Source organism: Xenopus laevis, chromosome 5L (assembly GCF_017654675.1).
Source record: "Xenopus laevis strain J_2021 chromosome 5L, Xenopus_laevis_v10.1, whole genome shotgun sequence".
NCBI lineage: Eukaryota > Metazoa > Chordata > Amphibia > Anura > Pipidae > Xenopus > Xenopus laevis.
This window is the reverse complement of record NC_054379.1, coordinates 81,188,063-81,209,144: the sequence shown is the minus strand read 5'-3', so window position 1 is coordinate 81,209,144 and position 21,082 is coordinate 81,188,063. Positions and strand designations below refer to the sequence as shown.

At 40.4% G+C, this 21,082-nt stretch overlaps 1 protein-coding gene across 2 annotated transcripts in view; it reads left to right on the top strand.

The window, feature by feature from the left end:
* fig4.L (FIG4 phosphoinositide 5-phosphatase L homeolog) overlaps positions 1 to 21,082 on the top strand; it is a 178,697-nt gene that overhangs the window by 53,018 nt on the left and 104,597 nt on the right. Inside the window, exons 6-11 of one of the 2 annotated variants that reach the window (XM_018263317.2) lie at positions 633 to 683; positions 2,048 to 2,190; positions 5,213 to 5,341; positions 7,137 to 7,237; positions 8,190 to 8,352; positions 13,564 to 13,661. In XM_018263317.2, the coding sequence (XP_018118806.1) occupies positions 633 to 683; positions 2,048 to 2,190; positions 5,213 to 5,341; positions 7,137 to 7,237; positions 8,190 to 8,352; positions 13,564 to 13,661 (685 nt within the window). Of the gene's footprint in view, positions 1 to 632; positions 684 to 2,047; positions 2,200 to 5,212; positions 5,342 to 7,136; positions 7,238 to 8,189; positions 8,353 to 13,563; positions 13,662 to 21,082 lie in introns of both variants that reach the window. The other variant, XM_018263316.2, reaches the window with a different exon arrangement.

Below are 21,082 nucleotides of genomic sequence, written 5' to 3'. Positions count from 1 at the left end.
CTAAGATGCGGGTTTAACTGAAAGTTACCTCTTGCGCCAGACTTGCCTTCGCCACCTCAGACCAGGCAATGTGCAATAGAGTAGATAGGACTTCCTCAAAACATGGTTGAAAATTCCCAAAACACGCTGGCGACTTTTCATTTTTCAGGTTGATAGACTGCAAAAGATCGTAAATTTTTTCTGGGGTACCCGGCTTCTCCCCTACATTTCCTAACATATGGCACATGGGCTTATGTAGTGTAATGTATTTGCTGCAACATATACGTCCATTCAACTTCCCGCCATATGCAAATGAGTCAATGCTAGTGCAACTTCACTTGCCGCAGTAACGCTAGTGCAACTTTGCCAGTGTTCAGCGCCCTGGATGCAACTTCGGATTTTAGTGAATTAGTGTTGTCCTGGCGAATCTACGCCTGACAAAGTGTTGCGATGTGAGCAAAGCTGTCGCTGGCGAATTTTTGAGGGTTAGTAAATTTGCCCCTTGCATTATACCGAATCCTGCTAAAAAAAAAGCCAAATCCCTAACAGAATCCTGGATTTGGTGTATCCCTAATATATACTGTATCTTGAGTCCTCAGTTGTATTCTTGTTTCATTTTGGTTGTTACCTGATGATTTTGGTTTTTCTTTTAGGTATCAAAGGATATTTCAGAATGTAGACCTGTCCAGCAATTTCTACTTCAGGTAATTCAGTACGATATCTTTACTAATAATCCCTTATTTTAGAAGAATAGAAAATTTTGTATGTCATCGCACATTACATGATGGGGAATTAAAGGATGTTTTGGTAATTTACTGAAATATTTTGGTAACATGCACAAGAGAACTTTTTATTTAAAGCCCTGCAAGTAGCACCCTCTCCCTCTCTTGTAGTGGGACACGTATCTCACACATTGTCCTGTCTTAGATGATTACGTCAAACCCGTAAGAGTGTGAAGCTCAAAGGCAGAGAGGGGCAATGGAAATATCTGGGGAGCATCACCTAGCTTGACAGTTCAGGCATGCGTTGATGCTTTATAATTATTTTTTTAATTACACATATTAAAACATTTGTTTCTACAACTTTCTTTGTCAAGGCCATTAAACAGTATCAAATGGGTTATTAGGTGATGATGTTTAGTTGTGCTATGCTTGTGGAACAAACTATGTTTTTTAGTATTTTTAATAAAATTAAAAGAATTCCACCAATGAACCATGCTTCTTTTCTATTATATATTCTAAGAAAATTATATAGTCATCAGGCAGTTTGCCTGACCTTTTTTTTTAATTACAGCAAATCAATGTATATTAATTAAAATAAATTAGGCACAAATTACATAATTTCATGCATTTGTGCACTCATTCATCGAATTGTAAAATGAGAGTAGAATTAAATTATTAATGTATATAATGATTAAATCCTGTGAATCAGTAACAAGAATCTAGGGGCACTCATAGAATTTAACATTTTCATTTCTTATTGATCTTCAGTAATGTTATGTTGCTGTATATATATGTCTGTTCACCTTACACATCCCTCTCATAAACTGGGCTTCTGTAAACCACTGGTGCTGTTTATGTAGTTAAATTACATAGCATATGATTTTACATACTATACCTAAGAGCAGTGCTGTCCTATTGGTGGCCCAGTTTTTTTGTTTCACATATGAGTGATATCTCTGCAGTGAGTACCAACCATTAGGTTTTTTGGTGTGCTACCACCATTAATGTAGACATGGTCTTAAAAGTTCTTGTGGTAACATGGGTGTGGTTTAAAGTTGGTATGGTTTAAAACAGGGAGTCGTCAATACTGGCTTCCATTATCGTCCCTCCACCATGTTGCCCAGAAAAATGATGTCCCTCTTTGCCGCAGACATTGGATAGTACTGCCTAAGAGCATTTAGAAATCTGAGCATTTTGCAGCATGCCACTCCCTGATGCTTCCAAGTCTTTCCTAGTTTTATCAAGACATGCTCCCAATCCTACCAAAACCACATCAACGTTACGCCTAATGAATATACTCGTATTGCACCAGAAGGCCTGACCTTTGTCCTAATTTCATTTCTTAGCTACAGCTATGATTTGAGCCACTCTCTTCAGTACAATCTAACTATACTAAGAATGCCAGCTGAAATGCTAAAGCCAGAAACAGTACCCCATACCCGACAAGAAGGCTTTGATATTTTTGAAGATGAAGAATTAAGCAACCAAGGTGGGTCTGGTGAGTATGTTTTCTAATTTTGTTTTTGTTTTCAATTATTTTTGTAATTTCTAGTATAATCATAACTCGACCATATTTTCCCATAAAATCCTGATTTGTTGTTTTTTTTGGTATGTGCTCTTCCAGTCTTTATTGATCTCCCTCATTTTCATTTTTCACTTGATGGGATCCATCATATTGCGATCTTTGGCTGCCAGTGGTGAATACTTACTGGCTAAACAAAACCCTTCTTTCTCCATCTTGCAATCTTAAAACAGGGTGTTTTTTCCAGGCAATGCTGGTGTAAAACTGTCTTTTACAGTATTTGTGCCTTGCAGTGGCATAACACTTGGAGCCCGGTCCCCCAAGCAGAATGTTTTCTCTGGGCCCCCATCCCCCAAGCAGAATGTTTTTTTCCATGCCCCTGTCCACGCAAAATGCAGGTCATCCCTGACGTGAAAAAAACCCCGAAGGCTGTGCTTTCTCTGCAGTTCACTGTTGCCTTGCTCTTCCATGTCTTATGTTTTAGTGAGAAAGTACTGTAGTAGAACAAATGGGTCAATACAATAAAAAAACGTGTAAATAGCAAATACAGTTACAGTGCTAACTGTTAAAGGGATACTCTTTCAAAATACATCAGTTAATAGTGCTGCTCCAGCAGACCTCTGCACTGAAATCTGTTTTTTAAAAGAGAGAGCAAAGTGATATTTTTAATTTCATTTTGAAATCTGACATGGGGTTAGACATATTGTCACTTTCCCAGGCACCCCCAGTCATGTGCTCTGATAAAGTTCAGTCACTCTTTACTGCTGCACTGCAAGTTGGAGTGATATCACCCCCTCCCTTCCCCTCAGCAGCTCATCAGCAGAACAATGGGAAGATAACCAGATAACAGCTTCCTGGTAGATATAGAGCAGCTCTCAATAGTAACAATTCATGTCCCACTGCAACTCCTTCAGTTACATTGAGTTGGAGAAACCATAGCCCATCAGAAAGCAGTTCCATAGTGCAGCACTAGCTCTTTCTGAAAGCACATGACCAGGCAAAATGACCGGAGATGGCTGCCTACACAACAATATTACAACTAAGAAAAATATACTTGTTGGTTTTAGTTATTGTTTGCAGTGTAAACAGTGTAGTTTATAAATAAAAACTACACCATGAAAATCATGACAGAATGAGCATTCAACCTGTGGGCAAAAAACCCCGTACCCCCCCCCCACCCCACGTAGACGTCCTCCCCCCAGGCTAACTACCCTCCCCCCGGGGAAATGCCCCATACTTGCGCCTCGTCGCAGATTCTTCTAGCGAAGTTCCATGCATCCATCTTCCGCCTCCTCGGTAAGCTGACTGGGAGATCGTCAATTTTCGTGTAATTTTGCGCATGCACAGTTGTCACAATCGGCAAACTGCTCCAACTGTGCATGCACAGAAATACTGATCTCTCAGTCTGCTTACAGAGGAGCCGGAAGATGGATGCGTGGAACTTCGCTGGAAGAATCTGGGACGAGGGGTATGGGGCATTTCCCAGGAGGGGGGTAGTTAGCCTGGGGGGAGGAGGGAGCGGGGTCTACGTGGGTGGGGGTACAGGTTTTTTTTGCCCACAGGTTGAATTGAGGTTGATTTTCGGTTAAAAAAAAAAAAAAAAAATCAATTCCTTGTTTGTGTGAGGTAAAGTCACATGATTTTAAGGATTCAGATTTGGTTTGGCCAGGCAGTTGGATTCAGCCTAATCTAAATCCTGCTGAAAAGGCAGAATCCCGAACCAAATCCTGCTGCACTGCTTGCTAGAAGCATGTGCAAAATTTTGTGCCAGATTGTGGCTTTAGTAAAAGAACTGCACAAGTGTTTAGTTCTTATCACTATGTTCCAAAATAACAAGGTTTTAAAATTATGGCATTTAATAATTTTGTACAATGTATTATTACATGTAGAAAATACAAACCGGAAATTGGTACTGCAGGATAGGACAAGTTCACTTCTGCTATTTCTAGATAGTTTAAGGCTGAATCATTTGTTCTTGCTTTCTTCACCTTTACACTTTTCAGTTTTATGTCAAAGGCTGTTATATTTCTAATTATAATTATACAGAAGAAACTGTCACATGCACTGTTAGATTGTATTGACTTATCTATTATTATCTTGTTACAGGAATCAAAATGCTGAATCTGACAAATGCACATTATTCTATTTTTAGTTCACTACATTTTAAGGCAGATCAGTACATTGTTCCTTATTTTCTTCCCTGTCATTTATAAACAGGGATGTGACATCTTTGTCTTTGGGTTTAACTCACATTTGATTGATGCATATAGTGATTTATTTTTTCATTTAATTTGGGTGGCGTAGTTATGGCATGATAGGTTTTTGCTGGCAGTGTAAATGGTACCCAGCAAGGCTACTCTGGTTTTGTTAGCATTTTGAATTGTGTATGTTGTTAATGGAGATAGATCTGTGGATTGGGATATTCAGGGTCCTCCAAGGCTGGCATTTGGAGGGCCCACCACCCCAGCCACGGGGTCCTTACACCAGTGCAAATTCCCCACCGCATCTCCCTCACCCCCACCCATGTACCTCCAAACAACGCTAGGTACTTTTTTTTTGCTTGCCGCTGTCTGTCTGCAGCTGCTGCAGGACAGCCAGTGGCTCTGGGGTGGTGAAGCTCACCAAGTTTTTTCACTGTGCCCCACCAACCTGGCACTAAATGGAGCAAAATAGTTCTGCAGTATTCTGTAGAAACAACTTATGCATGCATGCAGAATAATGCATAGAAATGTAGTTCTTCAAAAGATGTTCTTCATATAATAGAAAATTTTGGACTGTCTGAACAAAAGAAAATTCATGTAATTGTTCTCTTAAACGAGAGAAGAACTACAACTAAATGGTTATACATTGCAATCTGACCCTAAATAACCTGTACCTAAATATTGTTAGCTTTTTTGATCATTCTTAATTTTCTGAGGCAACCAGTTATTCTAGTGTTGTTAAACACTCTTTCACTGTTTTGTATTTTAATATATTTGTATTATTTCAGGTGTCTTTGGAATATGCAGTGAGCCATACATGAAGTATGTGTGGAATGGCGACCTGCTGCAGAATGTGAAGGATGTAGTACATCGTGATTGGCTTCTTTACATCATCCATGGATTCTGTGGGCAATCTAGTATCCATTTTAATTAAGAATCAGCGCATTCACATCCTGGTGGGTTAAGAATTATTAGTCCTGATGAAAAAAATCAGTAGGCTAAAAACAAATGAAGAGGGGCCTAGGCATGTGTTTCACCCCTCATACTGTATCTGTCCTTTAAGCCTGCAGGCCGACTGGCCTGTACAGTAGAGGTCCTCTAAGACCAGTGTTGGATAGGGGTGTGCTGGGCCCACCGGGGCCGCTATCTCCGACGCCCACCTGCTGCGTGGTCTTCCTACCATTGTCATGAACCCCTCCTGCCCCTGATGCAAGCTCTCCACTATATGGTCCTGGACTGGCAGGGTCCACTGGGTTTTCTTTTGGTGCCCCACTGGCACTGGAATAAAAAAGGTACCGATATTTTCGGGAATCTGGTTGGAAGGGCTGATCTTATCAAGTGTAGGGCCCAATATGAACAATTTTGGTTGGGACCCTTACTTGTCATTGCTGGTTAGCATGGCAACACCCCACACCACCCTTTACTGCTTTCCTGAGCCCTACACAGACTCTGTCCTCAGTAATTCTTTTCAGACCTCTTGTCTGAGGCAGCTCTGAGTTAAATTTATATAATGTGGGAATTTACAATAAAGTTTTATCTCCTGAGACTGTAACAAGCACTCCGTAGTGGGCATTCAGTGCTGTGTGGGGGCACCAATAGGTACAGGGCCTAAACACTCCAATGGGCCTAAGGCTAGCCTTGCTGGCTAGTCCTCATTGCACTGCTGGATTGACCTTTATTTAAAATTCAGTATGCATGTTGACGTGTTCAGTTTAATTTTTCAGCTTCTTAGATTTATGTATATTGACTAGAAGTGTGACATAGATATGAAATCAAGTAAAACAAGATATCAATTCTTCAGAAATGTACGATTAAAATTTGGCCAATAATATAGCTAGACACTGGGGCATATTTACTAAAGGTTGAAAGTGAAAATTTGCAGTAGTTTCATCAAAAATGAAGATTCCCCTCAACATTGCCAATTTACTAAAAGTAAAATAAACCAAGTTTTGGAGGAACTTGCAGCGGTGAATATTTGCTTTGCAATGGTACAGTATAAGTTCACCTCTCTTCTCCAGGTGAACTTTCTCTAGTGAAAATTCTCCAATTCACTAAGAGCACTAAGAATGTATTTTCGCAAAGAGAAATCAACATCACTCTTTCCATGCTAATTTTCTCCATGGTGAAAATGCTGTAGAGAATTTTCCCCACTACTATGGTATGGGAAAAATATACTGGCAAATTTTCAGAGATTTTACTCCAGGAGAAATTTCACTGCTTTTCTCTTGAAAAAGTGTATTTCCGATTTTTAGTAAATATGAGATGTGTTGTGAAAATACACCTGGCAAATTTGGGTGAAGTTAGATGAAGATAAAATTCTGTTTAAAAAAAAAATCACCTTAGCCTTCAGCAAAGTAGCACAGAAAATGTGAAATATCTTGAAATGCTTAAATGTGTTACATAGATACAGTATTTGAGTATTGATGCATGTCTTTTGATTAAATCACACAGCAATATAGCTATAGTAACATGGGCCGGTGCTCTTTCTTTAACGCCTGCCCTATGACAGAGGCTTCGCTTTGCCTCTGATGCTGCTCTGTGCTCCACACAACGGAACTTCACCCTGCCCGTGGGTACGTGCACCCCGTGATAAATAAAATGACCCCTAGTATGTTGTTCTGCATAAAACATTTGCTAGGTAATGTCAAATAAATCCTTTTCTTCAGAAAAGTGATTTCTGTCATCCGATTATCCTTAATCGTGGTTTCTAAGAACTGCTGATTTATGGTCGGCCAGTGTACGTGACTCTAATGGCTAGAAGATCAAGTAGATTTGCTGGGACTCGTTTCCTGAAAAGAGGAGCAAATTGTGAGGTAAAAATATAGCTTCTAATCTGAAACCTTCCACTCTTATATTGTCTTGAAATTAAGGTGCAAAAACTGCAATATTTAATGTCTCATTTTAATATTTGCTTTTTGTATTCTTGTTTTTCATCTATTGAATTCTATTGAATACAGCTAAGGCTGCATTTGCCTCATGGTAGCAGTGCCCCTGGTTAAACAGAATATGTATACAGGAAATTTAATAAATGATGCAATTTTGCCCTGGTCTAGTAACCCATAGCAACAATTCAAATCTTATTTCAGACATTCATGCATTGACCAGAAACCTCTAGCAAACAATAAATTCATTACATTACCACCTTAAAGGGATTGTTCACCTTTAAGCTAGTGTGTTATAGCATGGATAATTCTTTTCAATTTGCCTTTCTTTATGGAATAAAAGAATTTTTGAATATTTTGCCTTTACATTCATTGACTACAGCACCCACCAGAAGTTTGAGTTTAGTCTCTCTCTCTCTCTCTCTCTCTCTCTCTCTCTCTCTCTCTCTCTCTCTCTCTCTCTCTCTCTCTCTCTCTCTCTCTGTCTCTGTCTCTGTCTCTGTCTCTCTCTGTCTCTGTCTCTGTCTCTCTCTCTCTCTCTCTCTCTCTCTCTCTGTGTCTCGCTCTCTCTCTCTCGCTCTCTCTCTCTGTGTCTCTCTCTCTCTCTCTCGCTCTCTCTCTCTCGCTCTCTCTCTCTCTCTCTCGCTCTCTCTCTCTCGCTCTCTCTCTCTGTGTCTCTCTCTCTCGTTAGATTGAAAAGAAAACAATATTACATGTGTATGGATGTGGGAGAATAAAACTTATTATGCTGGATATTTTGTCTGTAATGTTTACTAGCAACATTTTTATATGTGTTTAGATAAAGTTAATCATTAAGTTAAAAAGTTCATTATTCTTTATATATACTGTTTGGGTCAATTCATGTTCTTCCCCTCTTCCTTAGGGAGATGTTGCTAATGAAGTAGAGACAGAACAAATTGTACATGATGCCTCAGTGATGTCCTTCACTGCAGGAAGTTATTCATCTTATGTGCAAGTGCGAGGTTCTGTTCCTCTCTACTGGTCTCAAGATATTTCAACAATGATGCCGAAGCCACCCATTACTTGTAAGCCAATATAATTTTTTGATTATAGCAATTCATTTCATATGAAAGCAAATCTTTAAATGTTAAATATTTATTTTACTGTGTTGAATATTATGCAATTTTTTTCAAAATGTGTTTATGGAATTATTGTCTGATAATGTGTAACAAAATGTAATTGGGTTTAGTGGAGATAGCAGTGGATTTGTGCCATACTTATTTGGGTAAAATTAGTCGTTTAAGAAAAAAACATCTATGAAAAAAATAAGAACTGCTGCATTGGCAATTCTTTTTTAGAACAAATTATTATATTTTGTTTCCATGATATACGTAATTTAAAAGGAAACTGTACCCCCCTGTGAAATTAGCTCATTCAGCTTGTCTTATGTAACACTGCACTTCCACAATAAATATAAATGTATTTTTACACAGACATGCCTGATTCCACAGATTAAAAGGAAGCAATCAGGTACACAGAAAGGGTACCCAATAACATACTAAAGTCTTGTAGAAAAGGCTTTCCTTGTCCTTTAAAGCTGCTCTCCTTTTCTATGTATGTCATGTACAGATTCTCTGGAATGCAGAGAGACTTCAACTCCCAGAATCCATCACTTTACAAGTATACAAGGTAGGGGAGGGAATGAATAACTATGTGAGCCTAAGGAGAGGAATTGGCTCTTGCAGCACAGGAAGGCACCTAATGACAAGTTATACGAATACCCCAGTATAGGCCCTATGCGGGCAGTTTCCAAAAAATACGATGTTAAAAACACATTAAACTTAAGGATTTGTCCCATAACAGGTGAAAATTGGTGTGGTATGAATTATATGTTAGGACATTTAGACACACTAAGAATATTTGAAAACTGTAATCTTGAATTTGGACATTTTGACACTCTATGACTCCTGGGAGTTGTAGTCCTGAAATTCCTTACATACGGTTGAGTTTTATGTTTATATACAAAGTACAAATCTGTTTTTCAAATCTACACATTGATATTTGTCCTAAATGGTGAGAGGGTACCATATCCTGAATTGAGGCTGACAAGATCATATATCACAATGTTATGGTCACAGGAACACACGGAGTGTGGTTTCCTTTCAGTCTGAGGAATAAAAAAAATGTATGGTTATTTTTGGAAGTTCAGATAAATCACCTTTTTTTACATGAACCCGACTGAATGAACTCATGTCAAAAGGGGGTGTTGGTTAACTTTAACACTAAATGTAAGTGATTTATTTATTTTATATTAGAAGTGATTTTTAATTTATATAATGCTAATTGTCTATATGTTATGTTAATAATTTCCCTGGTAATTGCTTAGAAGTTTTTAGGGAAATTAAAAAAAAAATACAGAGGCACAGGACATCACACTCTCGGACAGCTTTGTGGAAGATTCCTACAAGAGTTGCATTCCTGTCATTACTTACACAGTTCAAACAAAACAAATTGCTTCCAAAGAGTGTAGTGGAAGTTCTGAAGTCCCATAAGCCCTGAGCATTTGAGGGCACCACTATCCAGTGCTCAAACCTGTTGGGCCTTTTCCTGTGCCATTACATTTTACTTCTCTTGTTTTGTTCTGACCATGATCCATGCAGAACTCCAAGGTAGGGGACAGAAAGATAACAGTCAGAAAAGTAAAAGGCACATTGAAATGCACCAGTCTTAAAAATTATCTTTCTTTTGAATATAACTATTATATGAATTTGCATGGTACCTGTATAGCAGTATGTAAAGGTGTGAATTTGAGCACAAGAGAGCAGAAAATTACAGAAAGCCCATCTACCATAGACTCCATATTATCTAAATGATCCAAATTTTAAAAAAAAAAATTCATTTTTTTCTGTAATAATTAAACAGTAGCTTTAACTTGATCCAAACTAAGATATAACTAATCCTTGTTGGAGGCAAAATCAGCATATTGGGTCTAAAGTTTTACATGATTTTCTAGTAGACTTAAAGGAAAACTATACCCCCAAAATAAATACTTGAGCAACAGTTTATATCAAATTAAGTGGCTTGTTAAAGAATCTTACCAAACTGGAATATATATTTAAGTAAATATTGCCCTTTTACATCTCTTGCCTTGAACCACCATTTTGTGATGGTCTCTGTGCTGCCTCAGAGATCACCTGACCAGAAATACTACAACTCTAACTGTAACTCAAGAAGTGTGGAAGCAAAAGACAGAACTCTGTCTGTTAATTGGCTCATGTGACCTAACAAGTATAGTTTGTTTGGTTTGTGTGCACTGTGAATCGTGCGATCACAAGGGGCTGCCCTTATTTTTTAAAATGGCAGTTTTGTATTTATGATTACCCACAGGGTCGGATTTACATAGCAGGTGCCCCTGTTTTTCATCGTCCCTGTCCCCTCCCTTTTATTTGCTCAAATTTTCATCCTTCATTATCTTATTTATCGTTTTCACCAGAGCAATGGGGATTGGCGCACAGGAAATTTAAATCCTGCTGCCCGAGGCCCAGGCCTTGGTGACCTCTCCACAAATCCGGGCCTAATTACCCAAAGGCACATACTACTAGAAAAGTTTATTATGAAAATGGTTTATTTACATGAAGCAGGGTTTTACATATGAGCTGTTTATACAATATCTCTTTAGAGAGACCTACATTGTGTGAGGTGTATAGTTTTCCTCTATGGTATGAAGATCCAAATTACAGAAAGATCTGTTATCTGGAAAACCCCAGGTCCCGAGCATTCTGGGTAGTCCGCAAGTTACATACACCCGACTTACATACTACTTACAAACAGATGCTATTACAGTAATGTACTGTCTTTTGCTTGGCTTTTATTAGCATTTAGCTTCAAAAAACGACCTGCCCCAATCCCCTCTGGTGGGTGTTGTCTACTGCAGAGTACAGAAAAGTAACATTACATATGCACAGGAAGGTAAAAATAAATACTATGTTGAGACAAACGTATATGTTTCAACTTAAATACAAATTCAACTTCAGAAGAAACGGACCCTATCTCGTACGTAAACTGGGGACGTAAGTTTGAGAAAGATCCTAATGAGGACCAAAATGTTGGACTTTTTATATGTAAGCAAAGAAGGTCCTGTTTTTGTTTGTGGGAACACTTATGATTACATTTTTTTCTAAATTTATCTGCCAAAGACCCATCAGTACAGCACTTCCTTCGCTTATTTTTATTTTTCTTGCACCTGGGCAGCTTTTTTTTTTTTCATTGTTTGGTGTGCACCTCTGTGTTGTATGTATATATGTATGTATACATACATTTACATACGTGTGTGTGTGTGTGATATATATATATATATACACACAGGTGCCAGGTGTCCGCACTGTAACCAGTCTTCCTTTCTCATGGGCGCAGGGTCAAATTGATTGCTCAGAAGGACCCTCACTCCATGTACAGTGAATATATATATATATATATATATATATATATATATATATATATATATATATATATATATATATATATATATATATATATATATATATATATATATATATATATATATATATATATATAAATGTCCAACACGTGTAATGCACAGTATTAGTGATAAAGTTATCTTCAAATGGTGCGTCTACCCAATAAGCGGTGAGTCAGTCCGCCAAACTTATGCATAAGTATTCCAACAGGGTCGCACTCGTGTTCAGTAAAACGTAGCATTTATTTCAGTTTACAGCCAACTTATCTGTTCAGAATTCTGTTCAGAGTTGATACATAGCGACGTTTCGGGAACATCTCGTTCCCTTTCTCAAGCACGGCTCTGCCACAGGGTGCAACATACAGAAGCGTCCATTTCTTGGATCGTATTATCACATAAAGGCGGAAGTGACGTAGTCGGTTGCCATGGACATGCGTATCATGAGATATCGCGCGTACATGGAAGCGGATACATCTACTACCCCCTAGTAACCATGAACATTATTACATAGCAACATCAGATCAGTTACAATAGTATAATTATAATGGCAGATGTATCGAAGTATAACATGACATATAAATCAATAATTACAACTCACATGGGAAAACCTTCACAAAAATAAGTGCAAGTCAAAGTCTCGATTTAATCCTTTAGGGGTTAATGTTTTCAACCTGTCAATCCACTGGACTTCGGTTTTTTCCAAAATCAGACTGCGATCACCCCCTCTTTTGGGTGGAGGGATGTGCTGAATCACCCTAAACCTTAGATCGTCCGATGTGTGTCCCATATCTATGCAATGATACAGGTAAAGATCTATTCTTAACATTGATGGTTGATCTATGTTGGGAAAACCTATCTCTGACTTTCTGAGTGGTTTCACCAACATAGATCAATCCACACGGGCAGACCAACATGTAGACCACAAAATTAGTGTCACAGGTATGGAATCCACGTATCTTATATTTTTTCTTATTTTCTGTGTCATTAAACTCGGAGCCCACCAGTACATATTTACATTGGGCACAGCCTTTGCATTTAAACATGCCCTGTCTCTTTGGTCCCAAAAAGGTCTCTTTCATAAGAGGTAAACGTACATCTGCATTAACCACTTTATTGCCTATTGTGGTTCCCCTACGAAATGACATCATTGGTATTTGTTGAAATTCCTTAATAGTGGGATAAGCCTCTCTTAAAAGGTGCCAATGTTTGTACAGTATTGACTTACAATCATTACTATATGCATTGTATTGTGAAACAAAGGCCACTCTCTGCTGGTTTCTCTTTGTATATCTTTTTTTGTCCTAATTCTCTATCTTGTACCTTCTGTATATTTTTTTGTATGATATCATTTGGATACCCACGATCAGATAGTTTTTTTACTCATAGTTCTCAAATCCTCATCTCGAACTTCTGGATCATTTGTGATCCTACATACCCTTGAGAACTGACTAATTGGTATGGACTTTTTTACACCTATAGGGTGGTGACTATCATATAAATCAATTGCTTTTATATGATAGTCACCACCCTATAGGTGTAAAAAAGTCCATACCAATTAGTCAGTTCTCAAGGGTATGTAGGATCACAAATGATCCAAAAGTTCGAGATGAGGATTTGAGAACTATGAGTAAAAAAACTATCTGATCGTGGGTATCCAAATGATATCATACAAAAAAAATATATATATATACAGAAGGTACAAGATAGAGAATTTTATATATAAAATATGTGATAATGAAATTGTTTAAGGTGCCTTTAGGGCGGAATGGTCTCAGATAGTTAATTTGTTACTTGTTTGTGTTTCTTGTTAATTTTGCAGTAGACCAGGCTGATCCATTCGCTTATGCTGCAGCTTTTCATTTTGACAAAATGCTTCAAAGATTTGGATCACCGATTATCATTCTGAATCTTGTTAAGGTAAAATAAAATATATTTCAGCTAATATTTTAAGGTTTATTGAAGTTTTTGTGGTGAGAAATGAATATATTTTATATCTTTGATTTTCTTTTATAGGAATGCATTTCTTAAAGGGACAGATGTACATTATCGCTCTAAGGCCAATCTTGTAGATTACCTTAGATATTATGTTGCTTCACTTTTTTATCTGAATAGTCATTGCGAGATGCAAGAGAAGGGAGTACAATGCTATGCAGAATAGCCCAACGTTCTTTATAAATAATTGTGAACATTCTAGGTCCTGCCTTGTCTGCCCAGCTCATGCACATTTATGTTCAATTATGCCCTGTTCTTTCCCAAAACCTCTTGCTTTATTGAATAGGAATAAGTGGGAGGTATGCAATAACTTTTCTTATTACAGTAGTAATATAGCACCCACAATATCAGAATTAATCAAAGAATGAGCTTTTCTTGCTAAATACAGACAAGTAACACCTGTCTCATAAGTGGTTTGTCAAAATAATTGTTTGTAAATGCAGGCAGAAATGCACCCGTTTATGAGAATTTAGCTGGTGGAAATATGTTTGTTTGGTGTCTGTGGGTGGTAGTTTGCTTTACCATTGTGGAAGCCGTATACGACCTTTCACACATGTTAACATTTAGAACATAGAAATAAAGCTCTTTCTGCCTAATGGTTGACCGCAACAGGCTATCTCTTTCTTACACCAACTAATAACACAGTAAGAAAGTGTCTTTTCTACCTGAGTTACTTTTTAAATCCCAAAAAAGCATTACCGTATATACCCGAGTATAAGCCGAGTTTTTCAGCATCCAAAATGTGCTGAAAAAGTCTACCTCGGCTTATACTCGGGTCAGCGGGCAGTAGCTGAGATTGCAGTCACTTGTAATCATTCCTATACAAACAGTTCACTTGGGGAGAGACTGCAATATCCCACAATGCCCTCTGTTGGTTATATGAAAGAATAACAGTGCGCCCTGTGTTGGTTATATCAAAGAATAACAGTGACTGCAATATCACACAGCGCCCTCTGTTGGTTATATCAAAGAATAACAGTGCGCCCTCTGTTGGTTATATCAAAGAATAACAGTGACTGCAATATCACACAGCGCCATCTGTTGGTTATATCAAAGAATAACAGTGCACCCTCTGTTGGTTATATGAAAGAATAACAGTGACTGCAATATCACACAGCGCCATCTGTTGGTTATATCAAAGAATAACAGTGACTGCAATATCACACAGCACCCTCTGTTGGTTATATCAAAGAATAACAGTGCGCCATCTGTTGGTTATATCAAAGAATAACAGTGACTGCAATATCACACAGCGCCATCTGTTGGTTATATCAAAGAATAACAGTGACTGCAATATCACACAGCACCATCTGTTGGTTATATGAAAGATTAACAGTGACTGCAATATCACACAGCGCCCTCTGTTGGTTATATGAAAGAATAACAGTGACTGCAATATCACACAGCGCCCTCTGTTGGTTATGTGAAAGAATAACAGTGACTGCAATATCACACTGCACCCTCTGTTGGTTATATGAAAGAATAACAGTGCGCCCTCTGTTGGTTATATGAAGGATTAACAGTGATGGCAATATCACACAGCACCCTCTGTTGGTTATACGAAAGATTAACAGTGATGGCAATATCACACAGCACCCTCTGCACATGGTAGTGGGACAGTGGGACAATTCACACAGTAATCCTTTGGCAATTCTCTGTCACCATCAACTTTGCAAAAAAGTCCTGTTGATCGCTGGGGGGTCTCTTTGGCGGAATGTGCGCTGCTGGGAGACAGGGCTGTAGTTGTGTCTAGGCTTATACTAGAGTCAATAAGTTTTCCCAGTTTTCGTCGGTAAAATTAGGTACCTCAGGCTTATACTCGGATCGGCTTATACTCGAGTATATACAGTATTTCAGTATTGCCTTTTCTAACTTGCTATTGTAGAAAAACCAATTCCTTTTACTTTCTAAGTTTCATATAACCCTGTCTCAGTATTTCCAGTATGGAGTTAGATTGTTTGCTTCATCAGCATAGGGTTAAATTTAAGCTATTGCACAGTAATACATAGTAACATAGTAAGTAAGGTTGAAAAAAGACACATGTCCATCAAGTTCAACCTTTTAGTTTTTTGGGTTTTTTTCATCTGCTAGTTGATTCAGAGGAAGGCAAAAAAAAAACCCATCTGAAGCCTCTCCAATTTGCCTCATAGGGGGAAAAAATCCTTCCTGACTCCAAAATGGCAATCGGACTAGTCCCTGGATCAACTTGTACTATGAGCTATCTCCCATAACCCTGTATTCCCTCACTTGCTAAAAAGCTATCCAATCCCTTCTTTAAGCTATCTAATTGTAAGGCGTCCTCGGCGCATCCAAGATGGCGGCGCCCAGAAGAAGCCATGTGGCTGTCAGACGCCAGCGTGACGCTGGTGTTTTCGCGCAGCGTATTTACGCTGGCGTTTTTGCGCCGCGTATTTACGCTGGCGCATACTTGAGACGCTGGCATCCAAAAACGTGCAGACGCTGGCGCATATTCTGGCGCATGTCCTGTGACGTCATCTAGCGCGTTTTTGGCGCGAAAATCCACCTATTTAAAGTCGCCAGAAGGTTCTCTCAGTGCCCGAGTATAGGTTCTTCTATCCTGAGTTCCTGGGTGCTTACTATTATTGATTCCTTGATCTTTGACCTTTGCCTGAAACCTCGACTTTGATATCTTGCTGCCTGGACCGACCTCTGCCTGGAATATCGACCACGTTATCTTGCTGCCTGGACCGACCTTTGCCTGAACTGACGATTCTTCTGCCTAAACCCTTTGTACCCCGAACTGTGTTTGCCTAGTTGCTTCCTCCTTGGTCCGCACTCCAAACTGCGCTTTCGGGCCCTGACAGTATACTCGGGCCATGGACCCTTCTGAGGAAGCTTCGGCTCCTCCGGACTTCGGAAGAGCATTCCGTGGACTGGCTACGCGCATGGAATCCTATGAAGCTCAGCAGGTCCATTTTGGTCAGGCGCTGGAGGCTATCTTAGAAAAAAATTGTCTATTACTACTCCAGCTGCAGCAGCTGCTCCTCTTCTGGTGGTCAGCGCTTCACTTTCTCATGGTTCAGAGCCTAAGGTTCCAGCTCCTCCACTCTACCATGGAGATCCGCAGGCCTGTCGTGGATTTGTAAATCAATGCCAAATCCAGTTCGAGCTTCAGCCTTCACAATATCCTTCTGAGAGGGCTAAAGTGGGGTTCGTAATAACTCGTCTCCAAGGGAAGGCTTTGGAGTGGGCGCCCCCCCTTGGTGGAGAAGAATTCTCGACTTACTCATGATGTCGAGCTGTTTCTCCAGTCCTTTCGCAAGGTTTTTGATGCACCTGGCCGAGTATCCACTGCTGCTTCCCGCCTGCTGCAGATTCGCCAAGGGAGTCGCAGCGTCAGCGAATATGCCATTGACTTTCGCACTTTAGCAGCAGAGACAAATTGGAATAATGATTCCTACCATGCGGTTTTTTACCAGGGTCTCTCTACTCGTCTAAAGGACGACCTGGTATCTTCCGGAGCAATTGGAAGACCTCATCACTCTTGCCATCAAAGTTGATACCAGGATGCGCGAGCATCTGTCCGACAGAGAGAGAAACAAGAAATTTCTTCCTCCCCTGGCTACTCGATTCCAAAGACCGTTCCTTCCTACTACCCCTGTTACCACTACGACCGCCCCGACTTCTGCTTCTACTGAAGAACCCATGCAGATCGGGGGAGCTCGCTTATCCGAAGAGGAAAAGTTACGCAGACGTACGGCCGGCTTATGCCTCTACTGCGGAGGCAAGGCTCACTTTGCCTTTAATTGTCCCATGAAGCAGGGAAACTTTCGCGCCTAGGTAACCTTCTCGTCGTTTTCTGCTTCCACTACAGCTTCAAGTCTCGGCTAAGCAAATCTCGACACAAGCATTTCTGGACTCTGGGGCTGCAGGAAACTTCCTGGACAAGGCGTTTGCTGCTCTGCATAACATTCCTCTACTTCCTTTGATGTCTCCTCTTCGTGTTCTGGCGATTGATGACAGACCGTTATCTACAGCCTTTATCTCCCATGCCACTCCAGAACTTTCTGTTATGATTGGGGCACTACATGTGGAGAGACTTTCTTTTCTTATTATTAATTGCCCTTCTACACCAGTAGTCCTAGGCTTGCCCTGGCTCCAACTCCACAATCCCCTCATCGATTGGTCTGCAAATCAGATTTCACAGTGGAGTCCATTTTGCCGACAAAAGTGTTTGCCCCCTAATGCAGTTTTGAAATTATCTTGCTCTTCAATAAACCTTCATTCTTTTCCCCTGGCATATAAGGACTTTGGTGATGTTTTTTGTAAAAAGTCGACAGAAACCCTTCCTCCACACCGTTCCTACGACTGCCCCATTGATCTTCTTCCCGGCACCATGCCTCCTCGAGGTAGAACATACCCTCTTTCCCCTTCGGAGACTAAGGCCATGAAGGAATATATACAAGAAAACCTCCAGCGTGGATTTATACGCCCTTCTTCTTCTCCTGCTGGGGCCGGGTTTTTCTTCGTGGAGAAAAAAGATGGTAGCCTTCGACCTTGTATTGATTACCGGGGGCCTTAATAAAATCACTGCCAAAAATCGTTACCCTTTACCCCTTATATCTGAACTTTTTGACCAACTCAAAGGAGCTTGCATTTTCACCAAGTTGGATCTCAGAAGGGCATTCAACTTAATCCGAATCCGGGAGGGCGACGAATGGAAGACGGCATTTAATACTCGGGATGGTCATTACGAGTACCTGGTCATGCCTTTTGGACTCTGCAACGCGCCCCCCAGTCTTCCAGGAGTTCGTTAACGATATTTTCAGGGATCTGCTGGGGCTGTATGTAGTCGTTTACCTGGACGATATTCTTATATTCTCAAAACACCTTGAGGAACATAGAACCCATGTTCGGGAAGTTCTTTCTCGCCTAAGGAAGAATGCCTTATTTCCCAAGCTGGAAAAATGTTCCTTTGAGACTTCTAAGATTCCATTTTTGGGCTATATAATTTCCTCTGAAGGCTTTGAGATGGACCCAGCCAAGATTTCTGCCATTTAGGAGTGGCCTTTACCTACTACTACCAAGGCTATACAGAGGTTCATTGACTTTGCCAATTATTATAGACAATTCATTAAAGGATTTTCGTCTAGGATCTTTCCAATTTTGGTTCTCATCCAGAAAGGTGGAAGACCTGATGTATGGACGTCTCAAGCCAAAGAAGCTTTTGAATCCTTGAAAAAGTCCTTTTCTTCTGCTTCTGTCCTAAGACATCCTGACCCCCTTTTACCTTTCTTCATAGAAGTGGATGCTTCTGATATAGGTGCTGGAGCCGTACTCTCACAAAGACAACTCTGTGATGGGAAACTTCATCCATGTGCCTTCTTTTCTAAAAAAATTTCTCCTCCAGAACGCAACTATGATGTTGGCAATCGTGAACTTCTGGCTGTCAAGTTAGCATTAGAAGAATGGAGACATCTTCTTGAAGGTTCTGCAGTTCCTGTGACCATCTTTACAGACCATAAGAACAAAACATTCAAACCCTTAAACGTCTGAACCCCAGACAGGCTCGTTGGTCCTTGTTCTTTTCTCATTTTAATTTTGTCATTACATTCCGACCTGGCTCCAGAAACAAGAAAGCGGATGCCTTATCCAGAAGTTTCTCTTTGAAGGACGAAGAACAGATTGTTCCGTCGGCAAAAATCGTGGCTGCTTTGTTTCCTTCTATGGGGTCCCAAATCTTGTCTGCTCAAACCTCTGCACCTGCTGATACTCCTCTAGGTGTGGCCTTTGTTCCCCTGGATCTTCGTCAATCTATTCTTCTTCAATCACACAGTTCCAAGCAAGCTGGCCATCCTGGGATCAAGAAGACTACGAGTTATTATCCCGTCTTGTTTGGTGGCCATCTCTTTTGGAAAGATGTTAAAGAATTTGTGTCTTCTTGTTCCATTTGTGCCGCATCTAAAACCTGCCACACCTCTCCAAGGGATTACTTTTACCACTACCCATTCCTTCCCGGCCTTAGACACATTTGGCCATGGACTTTATTGTGGACCTTCCTCCCTCCCGTGGTTGTACAGTCATTTGGGTGGTAATTGACAGGTTCAGCAAGATGGCTCACTTCATCCCTCTCCGTAAATTACCTTCTGCTTTGGAACTTTCTAATTTTTTCATTCAACACATTTTTCGCCTTCATGGTTTTCCTTTAGAAATTGTGTCTGACAGAGGTTCACAGTTTATTTCCATGTTTTGGAGGTCCTTATGCAAATCACTCAATATTTCGTTACATTTTTCCTCTGCCTATCATCCTCAGTCCAACGGAGCTTCTGAACGTGTCAATCAAGCTCTTGAACGGTTTCTAAGATGCCATATTTCCTTATGCCAAGATGATTGGGCTGATTTACTTCCTTGGGCCGAATTTGCTCACAACAACTCTCTTCATGCCTCTTCTGACAGATACCCTTTTTTGTGTTTATGGGCAACATCCTTTGGCTTTTCCTCAAGATGTCCTCCTCTCCAATGTACCGGCTGCCAACGACCAAGTTTCCCATATGTCCGCCATTTGGAAAGCCACGAAGATCAACCTAGAGAAGAGTTCCTCCAGTCAAAAGTTTCATGCCGATAAGAAGCGTTCACTTCCTCCACAGTATGCTCTTGGTGATAAGGTGTGGCTCTCTACTAAGAACATTCGTCTTAAGATTCCATCTGCTAAGCTAGGCCCCAGATTCATTGTCCCCATTATTGAACTCATAAATCCTGTGGCCGTTCGTCTTCAGTTAACCCCTGAGATGAAGATTCCGAATGTCTTTCATGTTTCCCTTCTCAAGCCGGCTGCTGTTGGTCAAGTTTCTTCTCCGCCAGTTCCTGTATCTGTTGATGGTCATCAGGAGTTTGAAGTGGAAAAAATTTTGGATTCTCGGGTGTCCAGGGGCTCTCTTCAGTATTTGGTGGAATGGAGGGGGTTCGGCCCTGAAGAATGTTCCTGGGTCAAACATTCAGACATTCATGCTCCTCTTCTAATTCAGAGATTCCATAGAAGATTTCCTCTGAAACCCAGCCTTGGTGGTCCAGAGGCCCCCTGTGGAGGAGGGGGTACGGTAAGGCGTCCTCGGCGCATCCAAGATGGCGGCGCCCAGAAGAAACCATGCGGCCGTCACACGCCAGCGTGACGCTGGCGTTTTCGTGCAGCGTATTTACGCTGACGTTTTTGCGCCATGTATTTACGCTGGCGCATACTTTAGACGCTGGCGTCCAAAAACCTGCAGACGCCGGCGCTTATTCTGGCGCACGTCCTGTGACGTCATCTAGCGCGTTTTGGCACGAAAATCCACCTATTTAAAGTCGCCACAAGGTTCTCTCAGTGCCCAAATATAGGTTCTTCTATC